A 22,687-nucleotide genomic window follows, 5' to 3' on the forward strand; every position below is an offset into this window, starting at 1 on the left:
CATTGACTCTCTACTCTGAAGACTTGTGAAGAACGTATGGCGTTCTTCTCCGGGGGCTAAACTACAAATACGCTAGATGAAACAAGAAGAACAGCAATAAAACGAATAGTAACATTAACAATGACTGTGTTCACCAAAGAGGAACTCCATCGAACTGGAAAGCCAGAAGCACAAACGAGTCCCCTTATAACTTTACGAAGAGCGGCGAAAACTACATTTCCCAGCAGGCTTTGAGCATAAGGGTCCTCCTGCTTCCCACTTCCGGGCTTGTCATGTGACGCCCTGGCTGCACCATGGCGGAAGCGGAGGAGCAGGTAAAGGCTACAACTCCCAATGCCGAGGGGCGGGAAGAGTGGGGGGCTTGAGGAGGCGCTTAGCGGGTGGACAGAGGGCAAGCCGGTCCGCTCTGGTCGAGGCGGGGCAGCACAAATTCCTTTCGAGCATCGGAGAGGTGGTGTAGACTCCCTGCTCGATGGATGGAAGGTGGGCACCCTAGCAATGTGCAGACACACCCCTCGTGGGCCACCTTTCCTTTGGCGTGGTCTCGGGCGAGGCTCAGGTTTCACGTGCAGGCTCGTTGGGCCATGCCAGAGACTTACTGCCAGAGGGAAGTATAAAAGATGACTTGAATTTCGAGGTTAAATGATTGAAATTTAAATCGCTCTCCACTCCAATTAAGACAGTGAGGGCTGATTGCAGGGGCCCTAGTAAATATGGAGTGAGTTCCTCGTTGACCTACCGAAAGGCCAGTAGTTCGAAGGCACCAGCTTCTCCGCAGGAGAAAGATGAAGCTTTCTACTCCGTAAATGTTACAGCCTCGGAAGCCCACAGAGTCAGTTTCATTCTGCCGTACAGGGTAGATAGGAGTTGGAGTCAACTCGATGGCTACGAGTTTAGTTTTTAGCGATTCCGTAGATAATGTATTTTGTTAATTACAAAAGTCAATTGCATTCGGTGTGCAGCAGTTATGAAATGCACAAGTGTGGACAGAAATGCCCAAGCTCATTGCTGGTTCCTTTTCTGGTACGTGATTTTGGACTAGATATTTAACTTTTAAATATCTTATTCAAATTGCCATCAAGTCAATGCTGACTCATAGTGACATCTGCAGGTTTCTGAGACTGTAACTGTCAGTGGGAGTAGAAAGCCCGTCTTTCACCCGTCGAGCTGCTGGTTTTGAAATGCAGACCATGTGGATTGCAGACCACCGCATAACCACTACACCAGGGCCTCGTTGATTAAAGTACAGTAAAGCGAAATGTTTCAAAATATGGTGGCTTCAAAGTGTCATTGTTATACACTTAGAAATATAGGATAATAGTACATCCTCCCTGGGTAGTTTGAAATCGAAGGACTTCAGGGGCAGGTAACATGCTCAGAACTGTTAGGTTCATCAAATGTTAAACAGGATGATATATTGCTGACAAGACAAACAATGTCAGCACTTAGTCCAAAGGTGGCAATACGACACCACAGATTAGGGGAGACAGCAATGGGTTTATGAAGTATTTTCACATAGGCAATAATAGTAGCTGCAGATTGAGGCCAGAGCCTGGAAAAATACCTAAATGTTGCATTTCTCTTGCCTGTCAGTTGTCATTGTTTCTGAAAAGTGGTGTGATTGTTAGCTGTTTATCTCATAATACAAGGTGGCCTAGTTCAATATTTATACTGCTTTAACATACTTCATTCAAACAATGAAACTTTTTCTAGTATATATTTTACATATGCCAAATAAGGAAGACATTTGGTTTGGTTGACCATTGTCAAAGATTCCTAGAGGTGGCAGTGGGTAAATGCTCAGCTGCTAAGTGAAAGGTGGGCTGTTAGTGGGCAATTTGGGCCCACCAGCTGTTCTGCAAGAGGAAGACATGGCAGTCTGCTTCCTTCAGGAGTATAGCCTTGGAAACCCAGAGGAGTAGTTCTTCTCTACCGCAAGAGTTGGTATGAATTAGAATCAGCTTGATGGTCCTGGGTCTGGCCTATTACATTCACAGGAGGATCACCCACCTAAAACTAACCCCCTATTTACGTTTTGAGCACTTCAAAAGAAAATGCAGTGTTGTTCCCAGGGCTGATAAGAGGAGTGGCATTGCTTTACATACTGTCTTCATTTCATATTGAAATATCATTGTGGTTTGATTTAAAAACCACATAAACATAACCTTTTCATATTCTTAGAGCATAATTGAAATGAAATAATTGCTTTTGTTACTTATTGCTGGCTTGAACAGATGCAGAGTTTGGGAAAACTGTTGTAAAAAAGACATGTAGAAAGTTGGTGATGGAGATAGAATACTTTCCACTTGTGCGGCTCTTGTCAGTGACATACCCCATTCAGAATACTCATGGTTCTCACAAAATAATCTTGTGGGATCAATGTTTGTTCTGATATGTGTGTCAGATCAAGCATCTTAATGTTCCAGACCTCCTAGTGGCGCCCCATCTCATGTTGAGGAAAAGCCAAAGTCAGAGGAGACCAGTGTGGCCCTGTAGCGAGTTACCCCACTGGCCCCTGTGCCCTTTCTCCAACCTCATTTCCCAATACCTTCCCTTTTCTCTCGGCTTTTACTCTGCATCAGCGATACTGGCTTTCTTATGGTTTCTACAGCAAGCTAGGCATGTTCCTACTTCAGCCATTGCTTACCTTGTTCCATATCTGTACCCCAAGTGTTAGCAGGTCCTCGCCCTCACTTCTTCCCAATCTTTGCTCTAGGGTTAACCTTTTTGCGTGAGCCCTTCCCCGACCTTTTCTTGAAACCTCCATTGTGGTTTATTGTTCTCAGTAGTGTTCATCAGAGAAAGCCTGACATAGTGTTCTATTTTTTGTGTGTATTCGCTTCTCTCCAATAGAATGTAAGCTCCACGATACCAAAGATTTGTTTGGTGCTGTGTATTGGATCATAGTTGTTACATGTTATACAGATTTGTGCTGATGAATGAATTGTGCAGATGAGATAACCAAAATTCAGAGAACTTAAGTAACCGGCTTAGATTCATATTCACAATAAACTACTAGTCCATCTCTAAGCTCAGTAGGACTTAAAATGAATAAATTTGTGCTTTGTGAAATAGAATTAGCCCTTACCAGGTTAATCATTTTCCTAAAGTTTATTGTTCTGCCTCTGACTCTTTATAACAGCCCTTTAGGTTTGGAAGGTGGTACAAGTGGCTGTACAGATGGTTGGTTCTTGCTTTCCCACTTACACGTTGGCACTGAACAGCCCTGAGGAAGAAATCTGGCAGTATGCTTCTATAATTATTTTTGGAAAACCCTACCTCGCTGCTATCTAGTTGATCCCAACTCATAGCAACCCTATAGGTTGGGATAGAGTTCCTCCCACGAATTTCTGAGACTAACTCTTTACTGCAGAAAAAAGACCTGTCTTCCTCCAACAGGGAGGCTGGTGGTTGTGAACTGCTGACCTTGCAGTTAGAAGCTTACTCCATAGTGATTACAGCCGAGAAAACCCTGTGGAGCCCCACATGAGGTCACAGGGAGTCAAATGGACTTGATGGCAGTGGGGTTCCATTTAGCGTAGCCCTTCTTCTCCCCAACTGTGGAAAAGAAAAAACACGTGTCCATAAGTTGTTGTTATATTTGTTCTTTAAAAAAGAATAGTTAGTAAATAATTTGACTTGTGTTATCAGTCCTTTGGGGGGAAAAGTGATTAGCCTTTTCTCAGTCTACTTTATTTATGTACTTTTGCAAATTACAATTTACTGAGGTTTGACTAACATAGGAGGTCTCAATTCAATTATAGAAGTTTTTTGAGAGGTAAATTGCACAAAATTGGAGTAACTGTACTTGTTAATTGTTCCGAACTGCCATCTGAAGTCCTTTAGAAATTACAGCAATTATTTTTTTCCTGTGTGTTTTTAAGAATTGAGATACATACTAACTAGATGGCAAGCTTTTCCTAAGTTAGTCCCACTTACTGTAAATGAGCTCACTCTCCGAGATGTACAACACTCCAAGTTGAGTGTAGTGCTAAGCAAAGCAAAGCTAAACCTCTTCATTAACTTCCCTGCGCTCTGTATTCTTTGATTGCTGTTTCCTCCTGCCCCTTGATTTTAGGAAGAACCAACATAAGAGACCTGCCCTGAGTGAATTAACATTTACAAAGCAGTTCACAGATTTTCAAACTGAATCACTCATTGGCTATTACTGAGATATATTTTTTAATCATTAGGAAATCCTTGCCTCTGCCGAGTATGATCAGGACGGTTCACCAGAATAACCACATATACAGTATGTAGCACATACAAAGAACTTAACAGGCATTCTGGCTGGAGTTCTTTCTCTTTTTTTAGTTCAAGTATTGTTTGTTGTCATTTAGGAGTGTTTTCCAGTCCAGTCTGTTGGGGCACCCAAAGTCCACCTTCAGCATTCCCTGGGGACCTCGCCGCTCCGTTCCCTTGCTGTTCTGTTGTACCCCCTTAGTGTTTTGCCTCAGTGTGGCGGGATCAGATTGGGTGCAGTTCTCACACTGTGTCTCTGGTGTTGTCCCCTGTAGGGCTATGGGTCAGTGAGGGGCGTCATGTCTCATAGTGGGGCTGGCCATGTAGTCCTCTCTGTGGACTGGCTGCTCTAATCGTGAACATCGCCCTCAAGGCCTCAGGCTGGAATTCTTTTAACTGGCAATTTTACTTAGCTTCAAAACAATTTATAGTTGACCTTCATAATCACAGATGCCCAATAGTATTTGTTGATATCACTCTTACGGTTCACACTGTGCTTGTCTATTTGTCTTGTCTCCCCTACAAGCTTGCTGAGTCCTCAGGAACGGGGCAGGGAGCTTACTCATGTCTGTAACCTTCACAAGGCTAATGCGCTCCATCTACCAGCTATTTAATATAACCATTTACATGGCTTGTTATGTGCTTATTATATGGTCTTCTGAGTCGTCAAATTGGAAATTTGGGCCATCATAGTGTATGATCAAGTCCTTAGGTACTCAGCTCCTGAGCAAGATGTTCGAGGTTCAAATCCATCCAGAGGTACCCGGGGAGAAAGGCTCGACAATCTGCTTCTGAAACAAGCTGGCCACTTAGAAGTCCGTGGAGCACAGATCTGCTCTGACACATGGGGTCGCCAGGACTTGATGGCAAGGGATACTGGAATAATTTGTGTTACATTGTTTCTATCTTTTTGAAAACTGGGAAGCGACTAATCAGATGTTATCGATCTCCTATTTGCTATATTTCTTATTCCTGCCAGATAGTTTTTCACCCTGTAGCCTGCTGTTCGTTAAAAAATTTGATCAATCAGAGCATCGGTTCCTTTAACAGTAACAAGCGTTTCTACAAGGAATTCTTCCTCAGTGTTTCAGATATTAGGGAACTTTGAGTCTCACTGTGGCTACAGATTGTATACTCCTGGCATCTTCCTAACCAGGTTTCATTCCCGTGTTCATAAAATAAAGACCACATCACCACATTTTGAGTGTTTCCATTTCCTGGTCAGTGATTTGGAGATTTTGTTCCCCAGGAGTCTTGTGAACATGAAATGAGACAAAGTATGGAGCGTGGCTAGGTTGAAGAGGTGGCACTATAATTAAGAAGGCACTAAGTCATCCGAGCGTGGGCCTGGCCCAGGTATTCACAGTTCTCTTTTCTTTCAGGCTGCACAAGACAAACCTTTCAAAAACAACCTCAGTAATGAAGAAAAAACAAAAGCGGGATAGGAAGTACAAAGACAGGATGAGACAGATTTTTGGAGGGTCAACTCTTGTCATATAACAGAAATGTAGTCATAAGTTAGTTTTAGAATGGATTGCTTAGCTCCACGTTTCTTCTCTTCTGTGGTGGTGGTGGTGGTGGTGGTGGTGGTGGTTGGCTTCAAGCTAAGAATCCTCGCTGATCATTAGTCGTTTAGTTTCCATAGCACCCACATTACTACCTTGGTGGTGGTGGGGTGTGTGTGCTTTCATCAGACCTAGGACTTTTGTACACCATGAATTCATGGCTGCTCTGTCACAAGTGCCTTTGTTTCTTCTAAAATCTTAGTTCTCCCCAGTGTTCACATTACTAAATACTTCTGATTCCAGGCTCGTATTTTAGATCGACCTTATCATAATCTCTGAAAAGGGAATTCAAATGACATATTTTTAGCCAGTTCCCCAGATTCAGTTTAGTTGATGCTGCTACAGGGTGAGAGCTGTGAGTGACACTTTATTGGGCCACAGAGTTTGTACTGTTCCCACACTGGCAAGGGTTTCTCTTTAGTTGCAGAATAAGCTGAATGGAGTAACTTGAGTCTGGTGGACTAAGCAGGGTTGAGAACCTGAGTCAATTCCTACTCCTGCTGGTTAAGTTACTAACCAGCTACTGATCCAAAGGCTGACTGCTTGAATCCACCGAGAGACAGGGTAAAGCACAGGCCTGGCGAATCTCATTCTGGAAGATAAACCCCAAAACTCAGCTACTGCCATGGAGTCAACTTTGATTCTTAGCAATGGACTGAGAGTTGATTTTGACTCTTAACAATCCTGTGTACTCTGCTAGAAGGAGACTTAGTGGCGTCGTGGGTTATGAGTTGGGCTGCTCACTGTAAAGTCAGCAGTTCAGAACTACCCGCAGCTACATAGAACGATGAGGTTTTCCACTTCCGCAGAGTGGCAGTCTGGGAAGCCCACGGTGGTAGTTGTGCTTTGTCCTGTAGGGTTGCTGTGAGTCGGAACCACCTCGATGGCCGTGGGTCTTTTGAGTTATGCAGGGTTTACTGTGTGCTACACGGTGTCTACTACCTAGGTACACCATAGAATGTGTAGGATTCCTGAGCCTGTGAATCTCGGGAGCAGACAGCCTTTTCTTTCTCCTGTGCAGCCCTTGATGGGTTTGAACCACCAACCTAGCAGGTTAGCAGACCAACACCTGTCCCACAGCTTCCCCAGGCCTGTTGGAATTTTCTTTCCAGTGCATAGTTCTAGCTACCCGGCACTCAGTTTCATGAGCGGGATGCGACTCCACGGAAATTGGTTGTTTCTCTTCTTATTTTTTGCCTGCTCCCAGCCAGGTTCTCTTATCTCTCCAGGAGCATTGAGTGCTCTAAACTGAGCCCATCATCCTTTGAAATTGAGGTTCTGTGAGAACATGGACATCGAATACATACCACACGGAACACGAGAAGGCTCTAAAAAAACGTTTGTGGCAAACGGAAAGGAAAAGACAATGGGATTTTCTTACTTTCTCTCCCCCGCACTCCCTGTGCCCATGCCTGACACTGGGACCTGATGCAACGCCCTTTTCCACTGGGGTGGCACACTGTTTGTTAGGAGGAGAGAGACGGTGGCAATGTAGTGTGGTCCTTTTCTGACCTCTCTCCAGGCCCAGAAGGACTCCCTGGGGCCAGGACTCTACTCTGTTTCATTGTCTAGCACAGAGCCAGGTCATTCTCAGCCAGATTCGCCTCTTCTTTCCAACAGTGTTTATACCCACCATGACCTAGAACCGCTCAGCTCACCGGGGACCTGACTTCCCTTTCCCTCTGGGCTGGCGACCTTCCTTCTTGCACCTCTGGGCCTCCGAAGCCAGCTGTTCTCATCTCCCAGGCCCCTGGTCTGGGCTTGTGTTCATGACATCATTAAAGGTGGGGCTGGTTAAATCTGGTGGGCGTGGCCTCTGAGAGCCCACTTAGCCCCTCCCCAGCTGCTCATAGTCTGGGACTATTCTGTTTGAATTTGTACTGTCTGCGTGTTGCTGCTCGGAACTCTGGCAGTGTAGTGGGTTAGGCACTTGGCTGCCAATTAAAGGTTAATTCTAAACCACCAGCCATTTCATGGGTGAAATATGAGGCTTTCTACTCCCAGAAAGAGGGGCAGGTCTTCTCTGCCCTGTAGGGTCCCTATGAGTTGGAATTGACTTCATGGCAGTGACTTTGCTTTGGTTTGGGCGTTTGTTGCTGTGGGTCTTTAGCCGTCCCTCTGTCACTGTCCTGTAGCCGTGAGCTAATATTGGAAGCATCTGTCCAGAGAAAATGCATTTGGTAGTCTGGAGGTATTTATAAATGTCAATGTAGTCTATAGAAGGGGGAAAGTGTTACTACTTTTGATCTAATATCTGCAACAATATATTGTTACTCAGGATAGACAGTAGTGGTGAGGACCGTAGAGAAAACAGCCTTGGGCTGGTCCACAGTGACTTTAAAATGATGAACTCTGAGGATCTATAAACCTAATTGCCCTACAGTCTACTCAGAGTCCGGGCAACTCCTTGTGTCACAAAATAGAGTTTTTGTGCCAGGCTTTTTTCTGTGGTGCCACCAGGTGGCTTTGAAGCACCAACCTTTCAGGTGGTGGTTGACCATAAACTGCACCACCCAGGGCCCATATATTAGGACGAAACCAAACCTGCTGCTGTGGAGTCGGTGCCGACTGGGAGAGACCTTGTAGGACAAAGTGGAACTGCTCCACAGGTCTTGAGAGACTGTAAGTCCTTATGGGAACAGAAAGCCTTGTGCTTCCTTGAACGAGTGCTAGATTCGATCTACTAACCCTACAGTTAAGCAGCCCAACAAGTAACCCTCTAGGCTAGTGGTTCTTGATTTTCCTAAAGCTACCACCCTTTAATACAGTTCCTCATGTTGTGGTGAGCCTCCCAACCATAAAACTATTTTTGTTGCTACTTCATCACTGTCATTTTGCTACTGTTATGAATCAGGCGACCCCTGTGAAAGGGTCATTTGACCTCCAAAGGGGTCGCGACCCAAAGGTTGAGAACCCCTGCTCTATACCATCAGGGCCCAGATAGTTAATATTAATTAGTGTGAGCTGAGCGGAATAGGAAGAAAGAGAGGCTGTGAGAGGCCAGATTTAGATTCTGTGGTTTGGGATTGTAGAAGGAAATGAAATATAGATCAGACCATGAAAAAAAAAATGCTTTAGAATTAAAAAGTCATTGATTCAAAACTTTTTAAAGCCTCAAATCGGCAGCATGGGAATATGAGACATTAGAATAAAGCTTTCTAATCGAAGTTGGAGTGAATACTCTGAGGGCCTCTGCGGAATCTTGGAGCAGATTGGGTGTTTGGATACCTCTGGGATAATGGCCAGCAACCCTGGGGGTGCAGTGGTTAAAGTATTTGGCTGCTGTCACAAAGCTGGTGGTTCAAACCTACTAGCCACGGATGTGGCTGTCTGATGCTGGAACGATTACCGCCTGGAAGCAGTTTTCCTGGGTCCTTTAGGGTTGCCCAGAGTCAGAATCAGTGAGTTTGTGCAGAGAAGTGCAGTTTGACTCTTGGGCATTGGCTTGTAATCGCTGGTTCGGGACTTTTGATTTCAATGAGGAATATAATGAGGCATTTGCCCAATTACTCCATTTGCATATTTGAATGAATTCTAAGGAAAAACAAGGAAAATATTTTTCCTCCTTATGTTTAATACCATTTGTTCAGACCAGAGTTATCAAGTGTCCTATTAGAACTTTGGAGATAGGAAATAGGAATCTGTTGTTAAGTGCTGCCAAATTGGTTTCGACTCAGCGACAACTGAGAACAGTAAGAAACCCTGCTTAGTCCTGTGCCGCCCTCTCAGTTCCTGCTAGGTGTGAGCCCAGCTTTGCTGCTGCTTGATCAGTTCAGTTTGCTTTTCTGATGACGTCCCTCCTTGTCAAGCATGATGTCCTTCTCCAGGGACTGGTCCCTCCTGATAACTGTGTCCAAAGTCCTTGAGACGACGTTTCGCCATCCTTGCTTGTAAGGAGCAGTCTGAGCGTCCTTCTTCGTAGACCCCTTTCTCCTGGCAGTCCATAATGACCTCAATATTCTTTGCCACCCCACATTTCAAACAGATCCATTTGTTTCTGGTCTTGCTTATTCATTGTCAACTGCAGCATGCATTTGAAGCCACAGAGACCACCCGGCCTTGGATCAGACACACCCCAGTCCTCCAAGTGACATCTCTGCGCCTCAGTACTTGAAAGAGATTTTGTGCAGCAGATTTGCCCAGTCCAATACGAAATTTGATTTCTTGACGGCTGTTTCCACGAGCATTTATGGTGGATCCAAGTCAAATGAAATCCTGGAGGATTTCGCTTTTTGTTCATCATGATGCCATTTATTGGTTCAATTGTGGTGATTTTTGTTTACGTGGAATTGTAATTCACACTGAAGATTGTATTCTAGGTAGAGTTTATTGGTACAGTTGCCACAACTTTGTGTTGCTAATGCTACCAATTTAATAACGTGGGATAGCCGGGGATGGAAAAGACTTTAGAAGTCATTAGGTTCAACCTCAGTCTCAGTGTTCTCATGGCATGCTCGTAGGAAATTGGAAGATGGTGCATGTAAATCACTTAATATTGTGAACAATATATAATAGATGTTTGGTACAAAGTCAGCATGGTGACTTATTAATACTAAAATTCGAGCTTGTTTGAAGCAGAAGTGTCTGGATGGTCAGGGAACCAAAACTAGAAACGTGGGAAGATGGTGCAGAAGTGAAACAATTGAGAAGTATAGGTGTGGTGCTTGTGGGTAACTATCGTGGGAACCGGCAGGAAGCCAAGGAATTGGATTTTTGGTGTCTCTGTGTGAAATCATGTGACTGCTAACTGAAAGACTGTCAGTAGAATGATGTGGCAGACTGCTCTGGTTAAGATTTCCATCCATGGAAAACCCCAAAGGAGCCATTCTGCATTGCCCCGTAGTGTGGGCGCCGTGAGTCGGAGTCTACTTGATGTAGCAGGTTTGAGTGTGGGTTTCTGTACGGTCACTGTGTGCGGCGGAATCTCCTCAGTGGCGGTGGGCTGGGCATTTGTGTTGGTTGAGTGGTGTGCTAAGGACAAAAAGCTAATGGGGAGCAATTGTAGTGTCCAATTAATGAAGCCTTTGTAAGAATTACACTGACAGTAAATTCCACAGGCTATCTTGGGAAGTAGATATTCTAATATCCATCACAGTTAGTAATATAGCCAATGGAACTCTTAATCCCAAGTCATGTTTATCTCCGTTTTACAGACCTTTGAGGGTAGGGACTACATTGTCCAACCGCTGTGTTTTGAAAGATGTCTGCCCCACAGAATCAACTCACTTGAATGAAGCACAAATATTGCGAAACACTAGATTTGCGTTCATCTTGCCACAAAAGTTGCATTGAGTCAGTATGTTCATCTGCCCTTCTTTAAAATGCGCTCACCCCTCCCCTCCCGCCATTGTAGAACATATTAGTTCCATCAACAGTGTGCCCTTGCCCTCCACCCACCTTTTTGTTTGCTTTTTTTCTTTATCTCGTGAGTTGTAAAATGCTTACATTCAGTGTCAGCATATTAGTTGCCCCCTTTTATTGCTCCTGATATCTATAAACAAGCACGTTAAGTAAATCTTCATTTTGCTGACCTCTTTGAGTCCACACGGCATCAGCAGATTCTCTCTCGCAGTGGACAGGTGAGAGATTAGCAGGATCAAGTCAATTTTTCCCCTTTTTGCTTTGTTTCCTCCAAAGCAGCAAGATTCATTGTCTAGCTAGAGGAAAACAGTGTGAAATGGCAGAATTTGTCTTCAGGTTAATGGTTTAGCAAGTGGATGTAAATTATACAGCTTGTTTGCACAGTGGCTGATAAGTACCACTGTTGGGCAATTCCTTTTTCTTTAAAGCTGTTTAAGTGAGGCTGTTCTTTTGATCCAGCTAGACTATTAGTGTAATCATAAAGAGCATGCTAGGTTTTTGGTTCAAAAATGGGCTGATAGATTATTCGAGACTGCAATGTTTCCTTTCCTTCTAAGACCAGTGGTGACCGCATGACTGATCCCCATGATCAGTGAGGGAAAGTGCCTTTCACGTACTCAGAGGACAAGTCAAGTTCTTGGGGAAATGTGTGTTTCTGTGGTGTGCTTGAAAGGGGTTCACAGCAACAGTGGACCCCTATGACCCAGAGTGACCCAGAGTCTCCTCGGTCCCAACAAGAGGGACTTGGGAGAGCTGGACCCCATGGAGTCCTTTCAAGTCCAGTACCTTCAGAAAAGGGAAGGTGCATATTAGTGGCAGGGACTTGGTTTTTATCCTTTTGTCTATGGTTTTGACCATGTTCCAACTCTCTGCTTTGTAGGAAACCAGGTCGCTTGAAGAGTCTACTGATGAGTCTGAGGTAAGGAGTCTTGGGATGTGTAACTAACCACACTGAAGTAATGAAACATGGGGATGTAGAATGGTTTTTGTCTAGTATGCTTGAAGCATCTTTTATCTTCAGCTTGTATTAAGTTAATATTCCCAGCATGGTTAAGTAGGACCAGAGGGAAATGAGCTTTGGGGAAGAGCATGTCAGGTATCTTAAAAAATATTAAATTGATTGATTAAAAATATATATGTGAAAAAATAATATACATGAAAAGGAACAAGTTTTCCCTTCACTTTGAACACCATATACACATGAAGCATGTTAGCAGTGGGAAGTTGGTGTAAAGTTTAAAAGAGTGAACTTGCTACTTTAAAATTCTACGTTTTAGAATAATAGATTCTGTGAGATTAATCTTTGTTCTTTTAATGAATATGGTGTGCTCATAGGTATATCTGAGCCATTAAAATGATCATTTACATCATAAAATTAAAAAGTAGCTATCTTAAAAGCTGGTAAGGTGTTGGGTTGTATAAAGGAGTGTATCTATATAAGAAAGGACTTAAGACAATTTTCCCATCCAGGATGTACTTAAGAAGTAGATTTAAGTTTATCAAACCAAACCCACTACCATCAAGTTGATTCCAGCTCAGGTGACCCTGTCGGACAAAGTAGAATTGCTCCTTAGAGTTTCTGAGGTTATAAATCCTTATGGGAGTGGATCATCTCGTCTTCCTCCCACAGAGCAACTGGGGGGTCTGCATCACACACCTTGTGGTTAGCAGACCTGAGCTTAACCCATAGTGCCAATGTGTTGCTTTATAACACAAATTAATTAGCATGTTGATTTTTACAGATTGATTAATAATAATAAGTGCATTTTTCTCTTAAGAGTTTTCTTTAGCTCAGGAATGAGAAGGTACCTATGAACTTGAAGTCCATATTGATAGGACTGTAACTGTGGTGGCTTCTTAAATTATGGTTGGAATGGCCGATAGTTACTACCGAAATTTTACTTGCTTTCTCAGGGGAAGACATGTTTATATATATATCCCTCTTGAGACTATGTCTATTTTCATTATCAAGTATCGTACCTTCTTGTACCATCTTTGGAGTAACTAGTACTGAGTTTGCTTGTTGGGATAATATCTGTTGATTTCTAATGAAACACACATCAAGACATTATCATTACCATATTATATTAAATTCATTTTAGTGTATCTATAAGTGTCGTGTCAGTACTTTGGTGTATGTAAAGTTTCATTTATGTTATGAATTGAATTTTGTCCTCCAAAAGTGTTTGACAGCTTGACCAAGCCATTAATCTCTAGTGGTAGGATTTGGCAGTAATGCATAATAGTAAAGCAGTTTTGTAATGGTGTAATTTAGGACTAATGAAATGATGATGTAATTATCCTCAATTTGTGATGCATTGCCAATCCTGGTCACTTGTATGTGTGTTAGGCCAGGTTGACTAGAGACACAAATTCAGAGACACACATATGTATGAGAAAGAACTTGATGTCAAAGAGTAATTGTATATTAAGAAAATCTCCTGGCTCAGTCCACATTAAGTCCATACGTCCAAAATTAACCTATAAGACCAATATTAGTCCCCAAGTCCTGCAGACTCACACAGTCACATGCAATGTTGCAAACTGTAAGATGATCATAGGCTGGTGGGGGCAAAGGTTTGTTGATCCAATGGCCGTAGAAGCATCTCAGTGCGGGCACGGGTCTCCACATGGGTCCTCCAGCTCTTCAACAGGAAGGTGCTGCAGAGAGAGAGCTCTTGCAGGGCTCAGCAAGTCTCCGGGTAGCTTGTCAACAGGAAAAGGAATGCAGAGAGAGCGTGGAAGTTCCTAGAATCCTCATGAGAAGGCTGTGACCTGACTGACAGGCCAGACATGAAGCCATGTGACTACCACAGTGCGTTCATAAGGCAAGATTAGGTTATGTTAATGAGAATAAGCGTTCTCCCCTGGGGAGGGGGGATAAGGTTATGCTAATGAGCCAGAAATATGTTGGATACAAATACTTGTCCAAGGTCACAGCCCTGGTCTAATTTAAGGGGACAATTTCTGGGTGTGGGCTGTCTACTTTTTACCAGAGAGTAAAGGAGAGACAAGCAAGCAGAGAGAGGAACCTGACTGTTGTCGAGAAAGAAGAGCTAGGAGTTAATCAGGGACTCACATCGTTTCCCTGTCTGTGAACAATCATGTTAGCACCGTTAACCATGTGTTCACCTGTCAGTTCATGAAGTGAGACGTCAGTCTTGCTATTCTAGTAGGAAGCGCACGGTGCTAGGTTTTTCGGGCATTCTTATTTTAGTGTGTGTTTGAGAGAAGAATATTGACTGCATTAAGTCTTCTATGTTTTTCATTAATTTAGAAACTACAATCCAAATGAAATGCAATGAATTGTTGACTCTGGTAGAGCAATTAGTGTATGTAAATGTGGTGTATACAGACATACGTCGGAGACCCTGCAAGTTCAGGTCCTGTCCACTGCAGAGAGGTGGATATTGCAATCGAGTCCATGTCCCAGGCATGTCTTTGGGCTGCCCAGTGCATGCAGGAGTTAAGGGTCTGGTTATTGCGGGCTGGTTTGAAATACTGTGAGCTTTAGGAAGTGAGCATACCTGTTGGAAAAATGGCACAGATTGACCTGCCTAACGTAGTGTCGCCACTCTCTTGGATTAAAACAAACAAGCAAGCAAACCACAGTATTTGCTAAGCACAGCAAAGCGTAGCCCAATGAAACGAGGCATGCCTGTATGTCCGTAGGTAAACCTTTGAGTGCGTGGCGACGGTGACTGAGCTCTAGGTAGCAGAGTGGTGCGGGAATACACAGGAAAGGGTTGTTCACCAGAAATTGCTTCTAAAAGAGTCCGAGTACATAAAAACTGAGTGTGTCTGGAACTGTAGGATTCCGGGCAGAGGATGAAAAATGCATGAGTCTTTTGAGAAGACTCCTGTGCAGAGACTCAGTCCTGGAAACACACGTATGTTCATCAGTTCATGAGGCAATCATGGGCGGCTTGGGGAAATAAGCCCAGACTGGGAGATTAGTGTGGAATCATAGAGCTCCATGTGTGCCAGCCTGGCCAGTTCGAACTGAACTCTGCAGCCATCTCTCGAAGCCAGCTGAAGGATGGAGTCCTTAGGGGGCGTTCTGGGAAGGAAGCTATGGCAAATGACCTGGATGGGGAGACCAGTGTCAGAAAAGCCCTTTGGGTGGTTCTTGTGGAAGTCCCTGTAAGGCGGGTCATTGACTGGGCACTAGCAGAAGGCAAAGAAACTTTTTTTTTTTTGATAATCAGTGGCTTTGAGATCAACAAATAAAATTTGCCAGAAGGAGCAGTGTGTTTATCTTAGAGCAGGCCACTTATTTCAGTTTATTTGTTCATTATCATCATTGTCCTCATCATTAGCAGCAGTAGCAGCAGCAGTCTTGTTAGCCAAATTTCTGGAACCTTTCACAATGTCGGGAGACACCTCAGAGCTGCTGGTAGATGCTCTTTGTTCCTCAGTGGTTTCTGAACTGGCTTTATCCACGTTACTAACTTGAGCATCTTCAGCCTTGTGCTGGGTGTTCTCCGGGTACATAAGCACAGCCATTGCAAATGGCCTCTGTGTTCCCCAAGTGGAAGACACCCGCTTCCAGACTTCTATACATGTTGCCGCGTCAGTCATCCTGATGGTTTGAGCTCCTGAGCCACAGACCTCAGCCATTCACTTCACTCTCTCCGCTTGAAGATCGCGCCCCGCTCACAGGTCAGGCCACCAGTCAGGACTGCTCTGGGGGGGGGGGCTCCTTTGAGTCAAGATAATTTTCTATATTCTTTACTTTAGGAGCAGCTATGGCATTAAAAATTAGTAAAGGCTTCTTCAGAAAAAAATCCTGCTCACATTTATCTCGTCTTACTTACGTAACATGATGGCCCATCTATCGCTTCTTACTATGATGAACAACAATACCAGTGGACAATGAATCGCCACATGGGTGGGCAGCTTGTTGCCGGTCATAACGACTCCCTTGAAAATCACCGTTGTGCTAGAGTGGAGCAAGCCCTCCTGAGCCCAGGGTTACACTGGCTAGCTTCCATACCTGAAACAGCCACAGTCCCGGTGGCAAGAATGTTGAACCTCACCCATGTTAATTTGCTGTCATTGAGGATATAGCTAGTTTAAAAGAGTCCATTGGATTGAATTCAAAGAAGTGGAGCTGCCCTTACTCCTACTTATTTTCAAGTTACTGGCCTGCAGTGGTTCTGTTCGCATGGAAATGCCATTCCCCTCATGAATTTAGAAATTCTGGTGAAACAGCGTTGCAATCTGGGAGTCCTTCATTTGCCCAAAGCTTCACTTTAACCGGAATTGCAACAGTAGAGAGAGCTTGATGTCATTCCCTTTGAGAAATGATTTGCTCTTTCAGGTCCTTCTCCAACTAGGGCCATTTCCCTTTGGTGTCACAACATGAGTCCTTTTGCAGACTCCCCGGCTCCTGTGGTCCTTGTCCCTTTGTGAATAGATGACTCTCCAACGGCACGCTCCCTGGCTGCTCCTCCAGTGCTTGCTGCTTCCTCATGTGGGACATGCACTTCCTTCTTGGCATGATCCTAATGGGTGCCGAGCTTTAGGTGGACAAACTGAAAACAAAAGAAAAGCAAACACATACTCTCTATGTATAACTCCATCACCGGCTAGTTCTAGGAAAGAGAGCAGAATTCCAGTGTGAGGTGTGTGAGACGCAAAGTCTTGCTCACAAGGGTTTGACTAACGTGACTCGGGATCACTGATCAAAGACAGTAGCACTAATACAACATAAAATAAGCAGACCTAACTTAATGATCTCATAGGTTTTCACATTTGACTGTTGAGCCCAGAGCAATTGCATATCAATTTTGCTGTTTCCCCTCCAATTAAAAGCCAGAGTTGAAGATGGCTGTGAGAATTATGGCAATACAAATTGAATAGAGACTCCTGCTCATCGTTACATGATGCTGTTTACTCCAGTGTAGCCTTCCCTTTGTGTATACTTCCAGTTAATAGATAGCACACAGTTTATCGAAGGGCATCAGTGGGTTCAATATGCCAATTGATGATGAAAAAGCAACAGTGTTATAATCATCAATTGAAATTAGTGGAAACAAAAGCAACTTTAATGGTTTATTTTACGGTGACTGAAGAACACGTAGGAGCTCAGGTTGCATAGTGTTTACGTGCTGGGCTGTGATCCGCAAGGTCAGCAGTTCGGAAGCACCAGCTTCTCCGTCGGAAAATGACAGGGCTTTCTACTCCCATAAAGTTACCGTCTCGGAAACTCACGGGCACAGTTCTACCCTGCCCTATAGGTCACTGAATCGGCATTGACCAGCTGGCAGTGAGCGAGTGAGTGGAGAACTACCAAACTTGATCCATGCCTAGACCACGGCTTACACCTTTATTTATACAAATATGATCAAAAGTAACACTTTGGACAATTGAATGAGGGTTAATGAGGCTGAGATTCGCTTCTGGAAGTGCCACAAGATGAGCAGTATATGCCTAGGCATGCTGTGCCAGCACTTTTAAGCATAATTGTATCACTTCTGTATGCGTGGTGTGTGCTATATTTTATGTGGGTGTGCTATTTTGGAAAAAGATAAAGTAGCATTCCACGTTATTTATTTCCGACATTCATTGAGCGGCACTTGGGTGCATCATTTTGCTTCCGAACACGTGTGCATATGCCTGTCACTATTGAAAGTCCTGGTCAGGAACACTGTAGCTTAATTTTGATGAAAAGGGAGAAAAATGTGGAACATAATTTCAGAATCTTAAACACTGTATCTTACTGGATCAAACGGCTCTCATGATGGTGGCTTTGAGCTGCTCTTTACGCTGAATTGTAACTATCCCCGGAAGAGACCTTTAAAATAAGCACCAGTTTAGCCCAGGAAGGAAAAATCACCTCCCTAGAATATTGCATCTTAAAAAAAAAAAAAGCTAAATTAAAAATACAAAATGTATACAATGGACTTCAAAAAGTTTAGTGGGAAAAATATTCCATATTTCTACAAACTTTCTGAAGCCCCGTTGGGTGTATAAAAACCAGAGGATCAATAGCTATAAGCACAGATGAGAAGACTGTGGCATGACGACACAGTTCATGGAAGTGAAACAACTCGAACAGAAAAACCAGAATGTTGACATCATCTGAAGACTGTAACCAATGTCACCAGTCACTGTATCTAGAAACTGGAGCTAAAGCGTGTTTTTCTATGTACACTTTCAAAGAAAATGAAACTAGAATTTAAAAATAGAGAATCATTTGAAAAATAGAAACCCCCTTTAGCCTCTAGACTATACAAACCAAACAACAAAAATGTTTTGGGGTCTCAATTTGGCCCTGTGGCCTATAGTTTGCTGATCTCTGACTTAGAGTATCATCTAGTTTCCCATATTCCTCTAAATCCGTATACAAGCATAGAAAAAGGCAAGAAACCTTTATTACCGTTCCTTAACAAATACTTAGCAAGACAGTAACATGAAAGCAAAACAAAAACAAAACACATTCATCTTTATATACTATGCTAGGTCTCTGATGTAATGAGACACAGAACGTTTTCTTCACACAGCTACGGAACCCAGAGTAAAATGGCATGTCTTTCCCCCGCATCTTGAACTCTAACAAAGGAATTAGGGGAACGTTTTGGTATATTTCTCAGCTTTATTTTATTCAAGTTTTTTTTAATAAATAGTTTTATTGGAACATAATCCAAATACCATACAATTCAATAGTTCAATCATATCAAGAAGAGTTGTGCAATCAATTAAAGAACGTTTTCATCTATCTTGTACTCCTTGTTATTAAATCTCCATCCCCCCAACCCCCTGCTACACCCCGAGAGAGCCATTAATCCAGTTACTGTCTCTGTGGACTCACTCATTCTGGATTTCATAGACCAAGAAACATACGGAAGCAAGAAACAGAGTCGAAAAAGCTAACAACAAAAACAAAAGAAAACAATTGAAAAGAAAACATTAAAAACTAGAACAACTTTTAAAATGGGTCAAGAGGAAGGTGAAATGATGAGGTGTTATACGTTAACATCTGCCATAATCCACTTTCCAATGCACTCTGTATGGTGATGAGGCTGTTCACACTCTGGCCTGTATTCAGAGAGAATTCACCCGAGGCTTAATCCATGTCTATCCCCGCCACCCTTTTTAAAAATAATTAAAGTGATAGAAATTTCACCTGGGTTGAAAAGGGGATCAAATCAGCTGTTACATTTCAACCTGGCTATATCTGCCATCATTGTGCCTACACACCCCTCTTTGTCTGAGAACGGGCTATTCCCCCTCCACTATGGTCAGAGGGGAATCATCAGAGACTTAATCGGTGTGTGGATCCTACAAGTGGCTCGAGGGCTTCCTCCGTCATCCATGGTCTTCTGAACACCAGCTGCTCACGTTTTAGTCTTCTGCTACCTTTAAGTTCTGAGACCCTCCCCACCTTCACGTTTGTATCATACGAGGGGGTCTCCCAACAAAATGGATCCCCCCTCCCCCCAAAAAAGCGATGTACGGTATTTAATTTTATTTTTTACACAACAGCCGTATCACCTTCAAAGTACTCTCCATTACCCTTAATACATTTGTCAAATCTGCAATTCCGTTCTTAGAAACATTTTTCACGCTCATTTGTTTTGTTGGCTGACAGCACCTCCTCGTTTTTCTTCACCTTTTCTCTGTCCTTTCATGGAAACAGAAAGAAGTCACATGGAGTGGGGTCAGGTGAGTAAGAGGTGCGGGGCAAGAGAGGCATGCTGTTTTTTGCCAAAAATGCACACTGAGATGGCTGCGTGAGCAGGTGCATTGTTGAGCATTGGCGGCCAAACCAAGTCCCCCGTCTCCCACAAATCAGGCCTTTTTTGTTGCACACTTTTAATGTAATCTTTTCAGAACCTCTAAATAGAAAGCTGGATTAACAGTGTGACCTGGTGGAATGAACTCCAAATGCACTGTGAGTCGACATTTTTTTTTGTTTAGGAAGTTAATGGACAGGACATGAGAAAACCACTCGGACACTTGAGTTTTCCTCATAGCACTGTCCTTGTAAGCTGTGTTCAACATCATAACAGTTTCTGGGACATTTTTCCTGAACAGGAAACAATTTGAAACAATTCTTTTGAATTGGCCAACACAAAAAAAGGTTTGAGAACAACTGCTTTTATGAAAAAATTCACTGTGACCAGAGAGAACCTTCCAGGTGAGGCCCCTGGGCTCACTAACTCAGAGCGAGTTGCTGGATGCTTCCTTAATGGGAAAAATGCATTCTGCTCAGCTCAGCGCACTCCTGGGTTTTTTTGGGCACCCCCTTGTATTATTTACTATCCTTGGATCACACAGGTGGTGTGCTTCTTCTCTGTGGATTTAATTGCTGCCTCCCTTATTTGGTTGTTTGTTTGAAGACAAGCTTGTAAGACTTCTGATGGTATTCTTTTTGATAGCTGGCCTCCAACTAGTTTGTTCTCTACATTTTATTATAGCACCCATATCTTCAGTGATCTCTTCATGAGGGTTTGTATCAAGCAGGACCACAACATAAGAACTAATTATTTTTAGATTGGGGCTAGAATTAAGTGTGAGCCCCCAATCCATTCGTAAGTCTGTCTCTGGTTTATATTTGTCTCTGGTCACCTTAGAGACATCATTGTCATTATCCCTCATCTCCCTGGGGATAAGGTCAGTCTATAGATGACGTCATTAATTTGGCCAGTGGTAAAGAATGAAAACACACTTGGGAAAATGAAATAATGCAAGTATAGGCTGTCTGTGAATCTTATATAAGGCTAGAATTGATTTCATATCATGTGCATGTAGTACCTTTCTGTTAGCATTTTTTGCTTTAAGAAAACACACCTTTTTATTTAGAGATAATTGTAGCTTCACCTGCAGTTGTAAGAAGTGGAGGTTTTGTTTTCTTCACGCAGTTGCTCCAGTGCTGCCATCTTGCTTACTGTGTAGTCCATAGCCCAGGGAGTTCCTTTTGGTTTTGGTGTCTTTGCATAAGGTCTTCGTGTCTTATTTATTTAGAAGTATTTTCCAACACACCCCAAATTGCTTAATGGGTTATACTTACAGCTATGCAATAGGGGAATCAAATTGTTTACCTAACGTCCCAAGATTAAACTTGAACAGTAAAGAGAAGAGTAAGGAGGGGAACCATCATATTAAAGAAGGAGAGCCTGGAAAGGGGAAAGCACCAAGTGCAAACTGACATGTACTGAGGCCTGCTTGTATTAGGTGTGAATTCCCGCGGCTTTGGCACAGCGGTTAGTTAGGCCTGGAGCTGCTAACGGCAAGGTCAGCTGCTCCTTGGGAGAAAGATTGGCCTTCTACTCCCATTAAGAGTTACAGTCTCGGAAACTCAGAGGCAGTTCAACCCTGTCTAAAGGGTCCCTCTGAATCCGCATAGACTCAGTGGTATAGTGAGAGTTTTGTTATTCTTGGTGGTTGGGACTGAGTAAAGCTTATTCTGAATACAGTGTATTGCTTTGAAGTAGAGATGACATGCACATCTCATTCCGTAGTACCTGATCCATGGCATGTAAAAACAGAACAGTTCATTAGTATGGCTTTTCCCTTTATAATTTGTGTTAACATTATTAATAAACATGCAGATATCTTTTCAAAGCTGGCATAGTTCTTCAAAATACCATCGTTAGTTGTTCTTGAATATATTAGGTCTATTAATTTTAGTAAAACCCAGTGGGCTGATACATAGCTGAACCCATTTAACATAAACCTATATGGAATTTGTGCTGAGGAAGTTAATTTTAAAATAAAATACAAATTCTGGGTGCATCCCCTGCAAAGAGAATTCTCAGTGCTGTTGAGATGAAAACCAGTCATTGTGTTAAATCTGGAGATAGCTTTTTAAATCAGAAATTGCATCACCCCAAATAATTTATTTATCTCACCTGGAGGGTAGAGCAGTGTGAATCATTTATTGAAACTCAAATCGCTTCTTTACATATATTAATTTTAATAAACAAATTTATGGCAACTAGTAACTAAAATGGTAATGTACTCTCTTATGCAATTGATTGCTGAGAAAATGGGGCAGAAGGTTATAATGCTACAGCCTTCCAAATGGCAAATAGCTCTTGGATGAAAAACTAGCTTTCTCATTTAATGAGCTATTAATATTAACAGGTTGTGCTGATTATTGCATCATTCCGGGGTGAATAAACATTCCCTTTGGAGCATACATTATCAACATTATATGCTTGGAAACTTAGCTGAAACTTTCTGGATGCAAGTTTCTTGAAGCAGTTTTTGCACCATATGCCAGAAGAGGTGAATATGCCTTGTATATATATCTTTGAGTGAACTTTATAATTTCACTACCTCAGAGAAAAATTAGTTTAGGGAGTTCAAGGTTGATTGATTGATCACTTTATTGACTCAACAAATACTTATTGGACACACTTAAGTGCTGGGCCATGTTCTGGATGCTAAAATACCCATGTCTCTGATGAAAGGGGTTGACCCCAGGAATAGGAGGCTAATACATTAAATAATCCTGTTTCCTAGGCAGATTCATTAGCCTTGATTTCTCAGGGTTGTGAGGATAAAAT

The 22,687-nt window shown here is 42.8% G+C and overlaps 1 protein-coding gene across 2 annotated transcripts in view; it reads left to right on the plus strand.

Moving 5' to 3' along the window:
* The first annotated feature begins 258 nt into the window (after positions 1-258).
* The window catches only part of VPS41 (VPS41 subunit of HOPS complex), a 216,769-nt gene continuing 194,340 nt past the window's right edge, over positions 259-22,687 (plus strand). The window contains exons 1-2 of one of the 2 annotated variants that reach the window (XM_075558184.1): positions 259-314; positions 12,049-12,087. In XM_075558184.1, coding sequence (XP_075414299.1) covers positions 294-314; positions 12,049-12,087 — 60 coding nt within the window. In that variant the 5' untranslated portion in view covers positions 259-293. The remainder of the gene's footprint in view (positions 315-12,048; positions 12,088-22,687) is intronic. The other variant, XM_075558185.1, reaches the window with a different exon arrangement.

Source organism: Tenrec ecaudatus, chromosome 9 (assembly GCF_050624435.1).
Source record: "Tenrec ecaudatus isolate mTenEca1 chromosome 9, mTenEca1.hap1, whole genome shotgun sequence".
Lineage (NCBI taxonomy): Eukaryota > Metazoa > Chordata > Mammalia > Afrosoricida > Tenrecidae > Tenrec > Tenrec ecaudatus.